General features: G+C 32.4%; 1 protein-coding gene across 2 annotated transcripts in view; it reads left to right on the top strand.

The window, feature by feature from the left end:
- SRP54 (signal recognition particle 54) overlaps positions 1-14,851 on the top strand; it is a 33,892-nt gene that overhangs the window by 1,941 nt on the left and 17,100 nt on the right. The window contains exons 2-8 of one of the 2 annotated variants that reach the window (XM_016152079.2): positions 4,641-4,777; positions 7,773-7,883; positions 9,957-10,048; positions 11,025-11,109; positions 12,976-13,080; positions 13,862-13,928; positions 14,009-14,066. In XM_016152079.2, the coding sequence (XP_016007565.1) occupies positions 7,806-7,883; positions 9,957-10,048; positions 11,025-11,109; positions 12,976-13,080; positions 13,862-13,928; positions 14,009-14,066 (485 nt within the window). In that variant the 5' untranslated portion in view covers positions 4,641-4,777; positions 7,773-7,805. The remainder of the gene's footprint in view (positions 1-4,640; positions 4,778-7,772; positions 7,884-9,956; positions 10,049-11,024; positions 11,110-12,975; positions 13,081-13,861; positions 13,929-14,008; positions 14,067-14,851) is intronic. The other variant, XM_016152078.2, reaches the window with a different exon arrangement.

Genomic DNA, 14,851 nt, shown 5'->3' with positions numbered 1-14,851 from the left:
AATATCCAACTTCAGTAGGACATTATAAATAAGCTTTAAACTCCTTGAACCTTTTTCTCTATTAACTCCAACTTTCAAAGCAGCTTCTCTTTTTGCCTTCCATTCATTGGTTAATGACATCACGAGCCATCTGGTTATTCAGTCTAGAGGCCTTGGAGTCATTTTTGCCTTCTGTTTCTCCTTCATTCTCCAGAACCATCATTAGGTCCTATAGACTCTACTTTAAGGGTTAGCTCTTGACTCCAGCCCCTTCTGACCCCATTTTGCCTTTTGCTTCCCTAGTTCAAGCCCACATTTCTGGACCAGATTTGGGGATATGATTAGTGTATGTAGTCTCCTTGCTTTCAAGTTTTTTTTCCTTTAATGTATTTGCTACATTGTCTCTAATTTTTAAACTGTAGTACAGATTTTTCATTCTCTCGTTTTCTTTAATAATCATTCCCTTGATGCAGTGATTATTAAACCTGACTGCCCATCAATATAGCCAGTGAATTTTTCAAAATATATTTGCCTTGTTTTGCTTTACAAAAATTTAGATGAGGCCACTTCCCTGAAAACCTTCTGATGTTTCCATCCTTGGAGATTCTGATTGGGTATTTAATTTTTGGATGATAGTTGTTGCCACAACGTCATTGAAATAACCCATTGCTCGAGCACATGCCTCTTATCCTTCTACTTCCATATGTTCTTTTCAAATTCAAGGCAAACTACTTCCAAGGAATTCTTTTGACTTTAATTTTTTTTTTTTTGGTAACAGTTTATATAAAGCTTCTTTTTATGATAGACCTGACAATCAAAAGTATTTTAAAGAAATGATTCCCACTGTTTTTGAGTTATCATTACCCGTTATTGCTAATAGAATTTTTGGTAGACCTTTTCTGCTGTTAAACTATGAAGTGTTGTAGTGGTTTTATGTTTAATGTTAAAATTAGTTTTAAAATTTGAAAACAATTATTTAAATAAAGAAAGAATTCCTGATATTTCTTGACATAATTGAATAGAACCTTTTGTGCAAAATTAAAGTAGAGAAGTCAGTGGTGGTGTGATATGTAATTTATCTTTTGCAGTGAACAGAGGAGTCTTGTTTGTGTTAAACTGATGTAATTTGTTGATTTGGAGTTAGAAATTTGTCATGCTGGGACAATTCCTAGAGTACTTGGTACGTGTTAAATGAATTAATAACTAAATAAATACAAATGTCAACGCCATCTGAATCCCTGTTATAATATCACTCTAATTTTCACAAGGAGCACTTTGAAAAATAGTTTTCCCCTTGACTTAAAAATAATACTCTTAATCATTACCAAAACTTTGGAAATTACAAAAAGATAAGAAAATAAAAACTACTAGTTATTCAATATTCAGAGATGATAGATATAATTTTCTAACAGTTTTACTGAAATAAAATTTATATCCCCTACAGTTCACCTAAAGTGTATAACTCAGTGGTTTTTAGTTTATTTACAGAGTCGTGCAACCATAGTCACAATCAATTTTAGAATATTTTTATCACTCCATGAAGAAACCCCATCACCATTAAGAGCCAGTCCTCATTTTCCCCAAACTCCCAAGCCCTAAGCAACTATTATCACCCTTTGTTTCTATAGATTTGTCCCTTCTGGACATTTCACATAAATGGAAGCTTATAATATATGGTCTTTTGTCACTTTTTTTTTTTTCATTTAGCATGATGTTTTCAAGATTTGTCCATGTTGTAGCATATATCAGTACTTACTTTTATTCCATTTTATGGATAAACTACATTTTATCAGCTCATCAGTTGAGGGATATTTGGGTGGTTTCCACTTTTTGGCTAGTATGAATAATGCTGCTAATGACCATTCATGTACAAACTTTTGTGTAAATGTGTGTGTTCCTTTCTCTTGGAGTGGAATTGCTGGATTATAAAGTAACTCTGTGTTTAACATTTTGAGGAATCGCCAAACTTTTCCAAAGGACTACGCTATTTTGCATTCCCACCAGCAGTGTATGAAGGTTCTGATTTCTCCACAATCTCACTAACACTCATTATTATCTGTCATTTTGGTTATAGCCACCTAGTGTGTGTGAAGAGGGATCTGATTGTACCCTGGTGGCTAATGCCATTTTTTGGATTTTTTTTTTTTAAGACAAAATATGGATTATATAATATATGCAGTTTTATAGAAAATAAAATCTATAGGAAATATACCAAATATTGCTGGTGGTTATCAGGGAATAAGAGAGGTTAGGATTAAAGGAATTATATTTTCTATCTTTAATATTTCTGTAATGTTTGAATTTTTACAATGCATCATGTATCCTTCTGTAATCACAAAACAAAAAGATGAATTATTTCCTTGGAGGACTAAGTAGATTCAAAATGAAAAAAGTATCCCTAAGTTTAAAAGTCATAAATAATGTTGTAATATTAATTATTCAAATATAAGATACCTTTAGGCCACGTTGTTAAATAAATTTACTTTTCTGTGGTCCTAGACTATCTATACAGATGCTGTGCAGAATTTTTAAAAATATATTTTTAGTGTTATAGTCAGGAAAAACAAGTATGATTTGGGCTATTGACTAGTTTATAGAAAAGTATATAATATAGAAGTGATTCTTCTAAAGATATTTACTAATTATTTGTATAGTTAGTTCTTTAGTCTAGTGTTGATCCAATAAGATAGTCACTAACTAGAGCTTACAAGAACTTTTCTATAGGGATATTCTTTGTACAGTTATGCGCCACTTAACAGTTGGGATGCATTTTGAGAAATGTGTTGTTAGGCTATTTCGTTGTTGTGTGAACATCTCATAGTGTACTCACAAACCTAGATGGTACTACACCCCCAGGCTAGATAGTATAGCCTATTGCTTCTAGGCTACAAAGCTGTATAGCATTTTACTGTAGTGAATCTTGTAACACATGGTAGGTATTTATATATCTAAACATAGAAAAGGTACTGTAAAAATATGGTATAAAAGATAAATGGTACACTTGTATAGAGGGCACTTAATATGAACAGAGCTTGCTGGACTGATAGTTGCTCTGGGTGAGTCAGTGAGTGAATGTGAAGGCCTAGGACATTCCTGTTAACTACTGTAGACTTTATAAACACCAGCATCACCAAGAACATGGGAGTAATATGTTGTACTACAGTATTACAACTGCTACGATGTCACTAGGCAATAGGAATTTCTTAGCTTTATTATAATCTTATGGGACCACCATAGTGTATGCAGTCTGTCGTTCACTGAAACATTATGCGACACATGACTGTAATAGGATTTAAAATCTTTATCACTAGTATCTGTTTATGTAATCTTAGCTCAGGCAAGGTTCTAGTAGGGAATATTTATAATTGTTTTTGAGGAAAAAAGTGGCTGGACACTCTAGCTTCTATTGAATAATAACCAGGTACATAAAGAATGAATACAGGTTAATACCAAAAAACCACATAATCCAATTAAGAAATTGGGGAAAGGACATGAACAGAGGACATACAGATGGCCAATAGACATATGAAAAGATGTTTAGTGTCACTGATCATCACAGAAATGCAAGTTAAAACCACAGTGAGATATCACATCATACCTGTCAGAATGGCTGTCATTAATGAATGAACAAACAAGTGTTGGTGAGGGTGTGGAGAAAAGGGAACCTTCATGCACTAATGGTGGGGTTGCAAGTTGATGTAGCCAGTATGGAAACAGTATGGAAGTTCCTCAGAAAATTAAAAATAGAACTACCTAATGATCCAGCAATCCCATTTATGGATATTTATCTGAAGAAATCGAAAACACTAATTTGAAAAGATACATGCATCCTTATGTTCATTGCAGCATTATTTATGATAGCCAAGATATGGAAGCAGTTTAAGTGCCCATCAATAGAAGATTGGATAAAGAAGAAGTGGTACATATATACAATGTAATATTACTTGGCCATAAAAAAAGAATGAAGTCTTACTAATGGCGACAACATGGATTGACCTAGATGGTACTATGCTAAGTGAAATAAGTCAGACAAAGACAAATACCATATGATTTCAGTTATATGTGGAATCTAATGAACAATATAAATGAACAAACAAAATGGAAACATATTAATAGATACAGAGAGCAAACTGATGGTTGCCAGATGGGAGTGGGGGTAAGCAGTGGGTCAAAAAGATGAAGGGAGGAGGAAGTACAATTGGTAGTTGCAAATAGTCACAGAGATGTGACGTACAGCATAAGTAATATTGTAATAACTATGCATGATACCAGGTGAATACTAGACTTATCGAGGGATCACTTCATGAGGTACACAAATATCTAACCACTATGCTGTACACCTGAAACTAATATAAAGTAATATTGAATGTTAACAGTAATTGAAAAAATTAATTAAAAAAAATAACCAGGTACATGTTAAAGATTCCTGGAGTGGTTCCTGGGTAATGGGACAGGAACTTTAGTAGGGTTGTTCAGAAAATTTTCAGTTTACTCACAGTTCAGATAATACAGGGAGAGCCAGTTGGTATCATTCACGAAAGGAAGTTAATAGTTAATGTATTAGGCACTTGCAGACAGTTTTATACACATTGTCTCATTTAATCCTCACAACAGCCCCTCAGGGTAACTACCTTGATAATGGTGTTATCTCCATTTTGCAGGTGAGGAAAGTGAGGCTCAGAGAGATTAAGTAACTTGCCCAAAGTAACACAGCCAGTATGTAGCAGAGCTGGGATTTGAATTCAAGTCTGTCAGATTCCAAAGCCCATGCTCTTTCCAGTACTTCATACTACAGCAGGTAAGTATGATACTTGGCCCTGTGTTTGCCTTACTTAGGGCACCCCACACTTGAGCCTGTTTCCATCACCTCACTATCCAACTCCTAGTCAGACTCCTGTTAGAAGAACATGTGACTTGGGGCAAGATCTGTCCTTGTACATCTTGATTGCAGTGATACTTATCAGTTCTTTTTGAACTTTGCAATTACTCTTCCATGTTGAGGAATGTTCATCCTTTGCTTTCAAAATATGATTTCCTCCCTTGTAGCATAGCAGCAAAAGTTTCCCTGGAGTTTGTCCACAGTGATATTCAACCGTGTTGTTTAAAGCATCATTTATACCTCTAGTACCTAAAGCTGTGTAGCCAAGGGATTGTGGGAAATCATTTTGCTCTTTTTTTTTTTTTTTTTGGTAGAGACTGGCCCTTCCATTTCTTAACCTGCTTATATCATAAAATTGTTGTGAGGGTGGAATGATAAAAGCTGTTAAACTGTATGAAGTACTAACTGTACAGTAATCCCTTTTCAACAGCCCCATCTAAGTAAAGATTCCATTTTTATGAAATTCTAGTATACACAGATTTACTTCTATAAATATTTTTAGTCTAGAAAATTTTAAGTGCTTGAATTGTAAATTACTCTAGTTTGAGACACAGAGTTAGCTATTAATGTTTAAAAAGATGTTTTGAATTTTAGTGTGCATATTAGAATAAGGTGAAGTTAGTTTTTCAGAATTTGTTAGAAATTCTTTTTAGGGAAATTCTGAAAAGTTATAATGAGTAATGGCAAATGGATAGATTGTATAATATCAGTTACCTAGGTCATTGATGTTCTTTTTTTCAATTACAGTTGACATACAATATTATATTAGTTTCAGGTGTACAACACTGATTTTCAAGTAATGGCAAATGAATTATTAATTGTACAATATCAGTTACCTAGGTCAGTGATTTTCCTTTGATTTGTGACATTATATTCATTGGTTTGTTTTAGTGGCCTTTAAGAGATATTTGTAAGGCCTTTAATGTCTTTGGTTCCCTAGTCTTGCTTTTTTCCCTGAGATCTTAAATACATCCATCATTCATTCATAAAGTTAATTTTCACTAAGAGTTTACTATGGAAGACTGATGATAGATAAAGCAGTGAGCTCACAGGAGAGCAAAAGAGGCAAAAACTTCTGCTCTTATGCAGCTTATATTTCAATTGGGGCCTATAGACCACACACAATATAAGGGGAGATTGTGGGGAGAAGGAAAAAGGGGTGTGTAGATTGTAGGGAGAGTACCTACAATCTGTTATAAGGACTTTACGTCTCCATGAAATGGGAAATCCTCGTGGTTTTGAGCAGAATTCTAACATCAGCGTTTTCAGAAGCACATCCTTGGAAATTGGAGGAAACACTATATAAATAAAAGGTATTACTAAATATTATTATAAAAACCTGAAGTGCAGGTTTTTATAATCAGTCAAATATGTTAAAAAATATGCTGCCAATTAGTACTTTCATAAGGAAAAATGTATTGGAAAACTTAAGTTTTTTTAATTTAAAAGAGCCAGTCAACCTAGGAAGGTAGGTTTATTTTTAAGAGTTAACTAGTAAAGCTTTTTAAAATGGCAGATGATCTGTTTATGACATGTTCTCTAAAAAGGTTAATTGTGGTGTCATAATTAGGATTATATCATTCCTGGTAACACAGTAGTAAAGAAGATGAAGTGAAACATCTGAACGTTATTTCTTACCTGAAGAATATTTACTTTAGCAATAATTAACATAATGAATATGGGATAAGAAGTAAGTAGTTCTAGATCTTTTATACGAAGTAGTTGCTCTCTAAAGTAACCATGTGGTTGTAAAAATATATAGTAAGCACTTTTGTTTTGGTTTGTCAAGTATTGGTAGTAAGTTTCTAGGTTCTAAATTATGAAATTCTACCTGAGTGGAAGGTAGTTTTTAATTTAGAGCTCAGCCTGGACTATCTTTGCCAGTGATTGGTCCTTGAGTACATTTTTCCTTTCTTTTTCTTTTGGCTCTTCTCATCTCTATACTTACCCTGTGTTGAACAAATCAGCTCTTTTATCCTCCTGTTCCTCTCCTTTTTAATCTCTTCTATACTCTATAGATAAGATGTTTCTAGTCTAGATAATCTAGGTTGACTGAATTAGACTAGGTTAGCTTGGAAGAGTTATCAAAACTGTTTTTTTCAACAATAAACTTTTCTGCCAATATTACTATATTGAACGGTTAGTATTTCTTAACCTGGTTTTTAGAGCTTTTTACCACCTTTATTATAGCCAGCCCTCTGTACCAGCCCGAATGTTTTATTTATTGTTCCCCAAATAATACTCAACAATCCATAAGTACAATGCATACATAAGATACAAGTTTGTCTCAGGCTTTTCCATGTCTCCATTTCTGCTTATTCTGTTTAACCTTCAAATTCCCTTTTGTCCTCTTCTCCACCTATCCAACTTCTACCTATATTTCAGGATCAAATTCATATTCAACCTTCTCAATAAAGCCTATTCTGTCTACTTTTTTCTTCCTTTGAATTTTTACAGGAATATCATTGGCAATTGACCATAAACTTTTATTGCTAGCTTTGAACTAGTACTTTACTGGTATTAGTTAAGATTCTCCACAGAAACAGACCAATATGAGTGTGTGTGTGTGTGTGTGTGTGTGTGTGTGTGTACACACACATATAAAAAGATTTATTATGAGAAATTGGCTCATGTGATCCTGGAGGCTAACAAGTTCCAGGATCCACAGGGTGAGTCAACAAGATAGAGACCCAGGAGAGCTGAGCTGGTGGTGTAGTTCAGTCTGAAGGCTGGCAGGCTTTTGGACTTGACTGTTTTGAGGCTATAGGTTGAGAGTAAAGAAGTTGAAGTTATAGTTTGTAAACGCTAGAGTACTTTAATTTGAACTTAAATACTCTTCTTTAGAAGTCTACAATTACGGGAACTGGTATTGATTGTTTTCACATGTTTTTGTTTACATTTTTTTCCTTCCTAGATTTTCTTGTAATCACGTCTTAAAGCCTTCAAGATGGTACTAGCAGATCTTGGAAGAAAAATAACATCAGCATTACGCTCATTGAGCAATGCCACCATTATCAATGAAGAGGTTTGTAAAATACATGAAATATATGTTATGGCACATCATCACTAGCATTGAGGAGCTGGATTATAAGTAATCTCTTTATTTATTTTGATGTAGACTCTTTTATCTGTAGGTAAAAACCTAAAACTAGATACACTAGATAATGTTTTTTATTGTTGACTATTAATTTCAACTTTCTACAAAACGAAACCTTAACTTACATGTAAAAATGACTAACATTTTATACTTTGAAAATGCCTTAGATGTGGAAATATGCTTTTGCTTTCTTTCTTGATATAAGCCTAAAACTTTAGTGTCCTGCTTCTTTCTTCTTGGGTAGGCATGTACATACCTGACCTTTTCTCTTTGACTTTTATTTAGCATTTTTATAAAAGGCTAGTATTTTCACCTTGGCTACTTTGATTCGTTTTCTCTGAACTCATTCGGTGTTTTGGAGATTATGTAAATTGACTGAACTCATTCGGTGTTTTGGAGATTTTGTAAATTGACATGGTATCTGAAATAACTCTTCCACCTAGTTTTATTGTTTTAAGTTTAAGATATTTCTTCTTCTCATTCCCCCCCACATGTTGTATCTTAATGGTTTATCAATTGAAAAGAGATGATTGTAGGCCACAAGTATACTTTCTATTTTGTGGTACCAATGCAAAAGTACTGAATTTGGTTTTAGAAGACTTTGCTTAGTATCCCATTTAGTGGCTGTGTTATTAAAATCTGAGCAGGTCAATTTCAGATTCCTTAATGTATAAAGTGAGAAAATAGCATTTACCTTACAACGTGATCTTAAGGATCAAATGAGATAATAGCTAAAAAGTACTTTCTAACTTGGAGGTTTGAGAAAAAAATTCTGATACAGAATTTGATATCAACACTTTAATAAGTTAATGGTTAAATAATTTTGGGACCATCTTTGAGTTTGGCTAGTCCAGCCTCATTTAATAGCAACAGAGAGTTTCATGTGTTTGTTTATTGGAAGAGCCAGGATTAGAATCTTTTTTTTCTATTTCCTCATCCAGGGCTTTTCTAATTATTATTAAATAATCATAACAAATCTTGTTTAGTCTTCGGAACTCAGAATAAATAAAACAGCTTTCTCAACATTTTTCCCTGTGTAACTCTTTGCTATTTGTGTTTATAGTAGAGAAAAGGAACCAGGGAGAAGAGCTTGGTGGGAAATAGAATAACAGCTGTTGCTTGAATTGGCAACTTCTCTGTTCTTGGCCCTGTGCTGGTAGGGAATTAACAAGGAAAAATCCCTCTAATGAAAGATCAGCTTCGTTTTTATCAGACTCCTTTAATGAGGCGTAGAGAAATCTAATTATCCTCTGTAGGACATATGAAGTGACTTGAAGATGAGAATTCATTCAAGAAATGTATGAGGGCCTACATTTTTGCCTGCACCAGGAATATAGCACTGAACAAAACACACTAAAATTCCTGTCCTTGTGAAACTTACATTCTAGTGTGTAAACTGTTTACGTGAGCAGCAAAAGCCTCATCTTTTCTTAAGACTGTAGTTTATGATCTTTTAACCACAGTGTCTTGCCACTCAACAAGTATGTGATGATAGTGAGTTATTAGTGGAAGGATAGTTTCCTTTTCACTTTGTTTCTCTGCTCCAAGTGGAAATAGTGAGACTTTAGATCAGATTGGGTCATTTTCTTTTGTTACATTTTCTTGCCTGGTAGTCTAATTAAGCAGATATTGGGAATATAAAGTCCTGTGTATCAACAGCAGGTGTTCAGTGACATAGAAAACATCTTTGGCAATCTGTATAGTAACTTTCTTTGACTTGTAGATTGTCTTTATTATTATTACTTTAATATAGGAATAAAATTGTGGTTATTAATACTTAGTTGAATAAAACTAACTGGAATGTCTTATTTTGACAAAATGACTAGACATTTAATAAGATGATCTCTCTAAGGCTAACTGAAAAACCTTTTGTTCTCCCAGTAGTGTAGTGTTGTCTTTATTAAGCTATGGTAGTATATGATGACTGATGAACCAGTGTTTTTATATGATTGAAATGATACACTGAGCATTTTAAATTGTTATTCATTTATTTATTTGCAGGTATTAAATGCTATGCTAAAAGAAGTATGTACAGCATTATTGGAAGCAGATGTTAATATTAAACTAGTGAAGCAACTAAGAGAAAATGTAAAGTAAGTTAAATTAATTAGATAAAAAAACAGGCAAAACTAAATTTAGTTTATTGGGATGGGGAGTTAACTAGAAAAGTCTGCTATATCATGAAACATTTCTTTTGTACAGCACTGGAAAAGAATAGAACTCATATGTTGGAAGATTGCGTGTATAGTATTTTTTCATAATGATAGTTCAAAAAATAAACTACATATGGCTTTCATTTAATTATGGATTTCTTTCCATTTTACTGCTATATTTGGATAGATTCATATACTGTATAGTATTTTAATATAAAAGCCTTTTAATAATTCAGATTCTTTATAGAAAAGTGGCGCCGTTTGATCCTCTTCAGGTTTAAGATGGCACTATAATTAGTCTTCTTCATTATTAGGGAATTGTATTCCTTTTTGTTTCCCTTTTTGGTTTCTCCACCCATTCTTGAATGAAGGAGCAATGTGTGTGGTCTCAGTTATTGTGTTCAGTGGGAGAGGTACTGACTGGGGCAGGGCACATAGAATACTATAGGCACATCAGTTAATTGCTTGAATCCTAGCTGTGTCATGCTCTCAGGCCATCTTTCCTTTTCATGTTATCAGACTGGATAAGAAATGTAGAACTACTGGCATTTAAGCATTTAGAACTAGAGAAAGTAGTCCTACTTTCTGCTAGGTGCAAAGATAAATAAAGTATATATGCTGCAAGAAAAATAAATAAAATTACTACTTTGCAGTGATATGTGGACAAATTAATATTTATACTTTTTTTTTTTTTTTTAAAGCCTTGAAAAACTAACCAAAGCCTTGCATTTACTATTTCCTGGTAAATTCTTTAGGGTATAGATTTTTGAGTCTGTAGTAATTATATGCATGCTAATTAGAAAGCTATTAATATGAATAATTAAATATTCTTATAGCCTTTGAGGCAGAAACTTCTTTTTTAGAGTGTCTTAACTGGCTTTTTTTCCTCCTACCCCCAAATACCATCATTATGAAGGTCTGCCATTGATCTTGAAGAGATGGCATCTGGTCTTAACAAAAGAAAAATGATTCAGCATGCTGTATTTAAAGAACTTGTGAAGGTAAAAGTATATCAAGATTGTAGTATGATTCTCTGTAGACTCAATGGATAAAAATAAGATTAGCACTACAAACAGGAATACTATTTCAGAATACTTTTTAATGTTTTTATAGCATATTCATCTATATTAATATTAATTGAAAGATTATTAACTTTTCTAAAGTGACATTTTTATTATAGACTTTTCTGAGTACAAAGTTCTGAATACAGATATGAAAGCCACTATTATTCTTGCAAAAAAGGCCAAAGCCAACTTACAAAAAGTTAATATTAAGTTTTGTCTATTGAATTTCCTACTTTTGTACAGAAAGTCACTCTGGGCAAGTGTTGTTTTCCACACTGTTCATTGTGTGCAGAATTCCCTTTGAAAGACTAGATATCCTCCTATTCTTGCCTAGATTATGAGCAATTTTGAATTAGCCAAATTTCCTTTTACAAGTGGTAAATATAGCCTATTGCCCTATCTCACCTTAGAACTGATATTGCTGCTGATGTCATGAAAATTATGGTGAAAATCTTAGAGCTTTAAAAAATATGTATGGGTCAAATGATAGGGGGAAAAAAAGGAAGGAACTAAAAAAAGTGGGTTTTTTTTGAGAGCAACAGATGCCAGCTAGTGATCTCTTAGAATTTTTTCTTATGTTGTGTGAATAGTTTAATTTGCTTCATTGGTTTTAGCATTGCTGATTGGTACTTTGAAAAAGTCTGGTATCTCAGATGGTTACGTCATTTGTTTAGTCCTATACACTAATGAAAAAAGAAATTCAGCAAACTTTCTCTTAAGAATTAGATAGGTTAGGCTTTGTGGGCCCTATGGTCTCTTGCAACTACTCAGCTCTGCTCATGTAGCACAAAAGCAGTAAATGAATGGGCGTGGCTATGTTCCATTAAAGCTTTATATACACATAGTTTGCCAACCTCTGGTCTAGGACACTAACTATTATTATGGCTTTATTATTATATGGAGATATATATTTCAAGCTCCAAACAACTGACTTGCAAATCAATTACTTTTTAAAATGAACTTTAAAAATTCCTCATTGCTTGTAAGTATGTGAACCTTAATTTTTCATTGACTGTCATTATAAAATTGGAGATTATTTTTTACTAGCACTTTATAACTTTATAGAACAGTAGATCTTTGGCTTTGAAGAATTGATATTGGAAAGTCTTTCACATGTTTTTTGTAATTTTGATTATACATAAATATTGGTCAGATTTAACATAAAGATAGGTGCTGTCTCAGTATTGTAGCCACTTGCCACATGTGATTATTGAGCACTTATAATATGGCTAGTCCAAATTGAGATGAGCTATAGGTATGAAATACATGCCAAATTTGAAGACCTAGTATGGGGAAAGGGAATATAAAATACCTTATTAATTTTTAAATGTAGACTACATGTTGAAATGTTAATATTTTGGCTATATTGGGTTAAGTATTAAAATTAATATAAATATTAATTATTTTTTAATGTCACTATTAGAAATTTAAAAATTCATATGTGACCCGTATACATATTTCTATATTTCTGTAGTGCTGATATAGATTGGTCCTTTAGCTCAAAGTTGGTCTCACATTTTATTTATACTCTAGTTTTTTCTAAAAATGTTTTGTGATCCTTACTCTGAATTGGTTTGGAATTATAGGCTAGTTTATGACTTCACAATACATTATTTTAAATTCTTAAATTTTACTATGTGCATACAAAGGGAAATAGAGTTGTATTAGAATGGTAGAATTACGGTTGCCTTTTATACCAAATGTCCTTAAATTATTTTTTTTAATTCAAAAGTTTTAAGGAGAGGGGTTTTGAATGGAAGCATATGTTAACCTGATTTTATTTTCATTTTATTTTTGGTATAGCTCGTAGACCCTGGAGTTAAAGCATGGACACCCACTAAAGGAAAACAGAATGTGATCATGTTTGTTGGATTGCAAGGGAGTGGTAAAACTACAACATGTTCAAAGGTAAATTATGCTTAATTTTAAAATAAAGTTGTGGAGAAGATACGTTTGTATAGATCAAGTTTTATGCTAAACCAAGCTTCATAGTATTGTTGATTTACAATTTTGTGTTAACTTTATGTATCTATTATATATTTGTAATAGCCTTTTGTAAGATAAGAAGAAATCCCATAGCCTCTCTTGTGATTGCTTCTTGTAAGAATGGTAGAGTTCTATATAACTATGTTATTCCTGTCCTTTAAGGAATTGAGTATATGATTTTTTTGAGGAAAAACCATGGAGAGTTTACCTTATCTCCTATGGGTCAAGACTCCTTTCTCATAATATCCCACTAGCATAAGATAGATCTTCATTTTGCATATCCTTGTGCTAATTTTTAATTGTTATACCTCCCTTTCCTCCAGAATTGGGTGCCTCAACCTTATTACCACATTTTGTTTCACAAGCCTCAACTATGTTACAGTTTAGAAAAAAACAGAATTATTTCTTAGAGGATTATGTTATTTGTTTGTTTGTTTGTTTTTAATTAACATTGATAGTAGTTAACATTTTTTACTACAATCATCTGTTGCTTGATCATTTTATATCCTTTTAATGTGATTGTATGGCAGTTAGAATTTAAACTCTGGGAAATTTGCTGTATTCAGAAATTTAATAATATTCCTTTTAGAAGAATATGAGTAGTTCTATTTTACCTATTAATAAATAACAAGGGTAAACAAAAATTTATATATAATAATTTGTATTTATTGATATTACATTTTTAAAAATCTTTCTTTCTCAGTTAGCATATTATTATCAGAGGAAAGGTTGGAAGACCTGTTTAATATGTGCAGACACATTCAGAGCAGGTAATGTGTTGCAATTTAAAAATTATTTTCTGTAATTTTTATTTTCGAGTTTGAGGTTGCATTGACTCTTTATCTTGTAGGGGCTTTTGACCAACTAAAACAGAATGCTACTAAAGCAAGAATTCCATTCTATGGAAGGTGAGTTTCTGTGTTTTATTTTGATACTTAGTACTGCCTAATCTTGTGTATTTTTTATTTCATGCTATCTGGTCACATTTTAATACATACTTATAAGCTTAAATCCTTTCTGGAACAAAGTAGATATAATTAATAAATTATCATTTTTCATTATTAGAACATGATTCAGCCTGATAGATCAGAGTAGACACTGTTTAGTTTTTAATTCTGTATATACTTAACATCCTTTTATGCATGCTTTCTGAATTTTTTCTGCTTCTCTATTCCTGTTGTTTCTTTTAAGACCTATCTGAAGCATTCCTTGATTAAACACAGTGGTGAATTCCATACTGTCTTTTTCTTGAGTACATCATTTTAAAAGCTTGATCATCCTAAAATGGCTTATAATCTGTAGTTATCTCAGACAGAGATTCTCATTATCGCTGTCTTTCATTTGATACATTGCTATTCAGGTAGTTTGTATATGTTAGAATGACTAATTAAAAGAAATGAGTCTAGATTGAATTTAGAAGGACTCGTTTGAGGGAATAGCATTTTTCTTAGCATTATTAATGTAATTGGCTTATTCTACCCTCAGAAAGAAAGGTTAAAGAGACAAAAATTTGAGTTAATTAAATACATGATATTTTGTTAGTCATTGCCTTTTACTTTTTGGCTGGCAAGGAAGCTAGTGCACTTTGGCTATGGTAGGTTTTTTTATTTAAAATTTTTTCTTTTATTTATTTTTTTTAAGATTATTTCTGACAGGCAGATTAAAGAATAATGTTAGGAATTTTATTTTTAGG

Source organism: Rousettus aegyptiacus, unplaced genomic scaffold (assembly GCF_014176215.1).
Source record: "Rousettus aegyptiacus isolate mRouAeg1 unplaced genomic scaffold, mRouAeg1.p scaffold_m13_p_3, whole genome shotgun sequence".
NCBI classification, from domain to species: Eukaryota; Metazoa; Chordata; class Mammalia; order Chiroptera; family Pteropodidae; genus Rousettus; species Rousettus aegyptiacus.
This window is presented reverse-complemented; position numbering and strand designations above follow the sequence as displayed.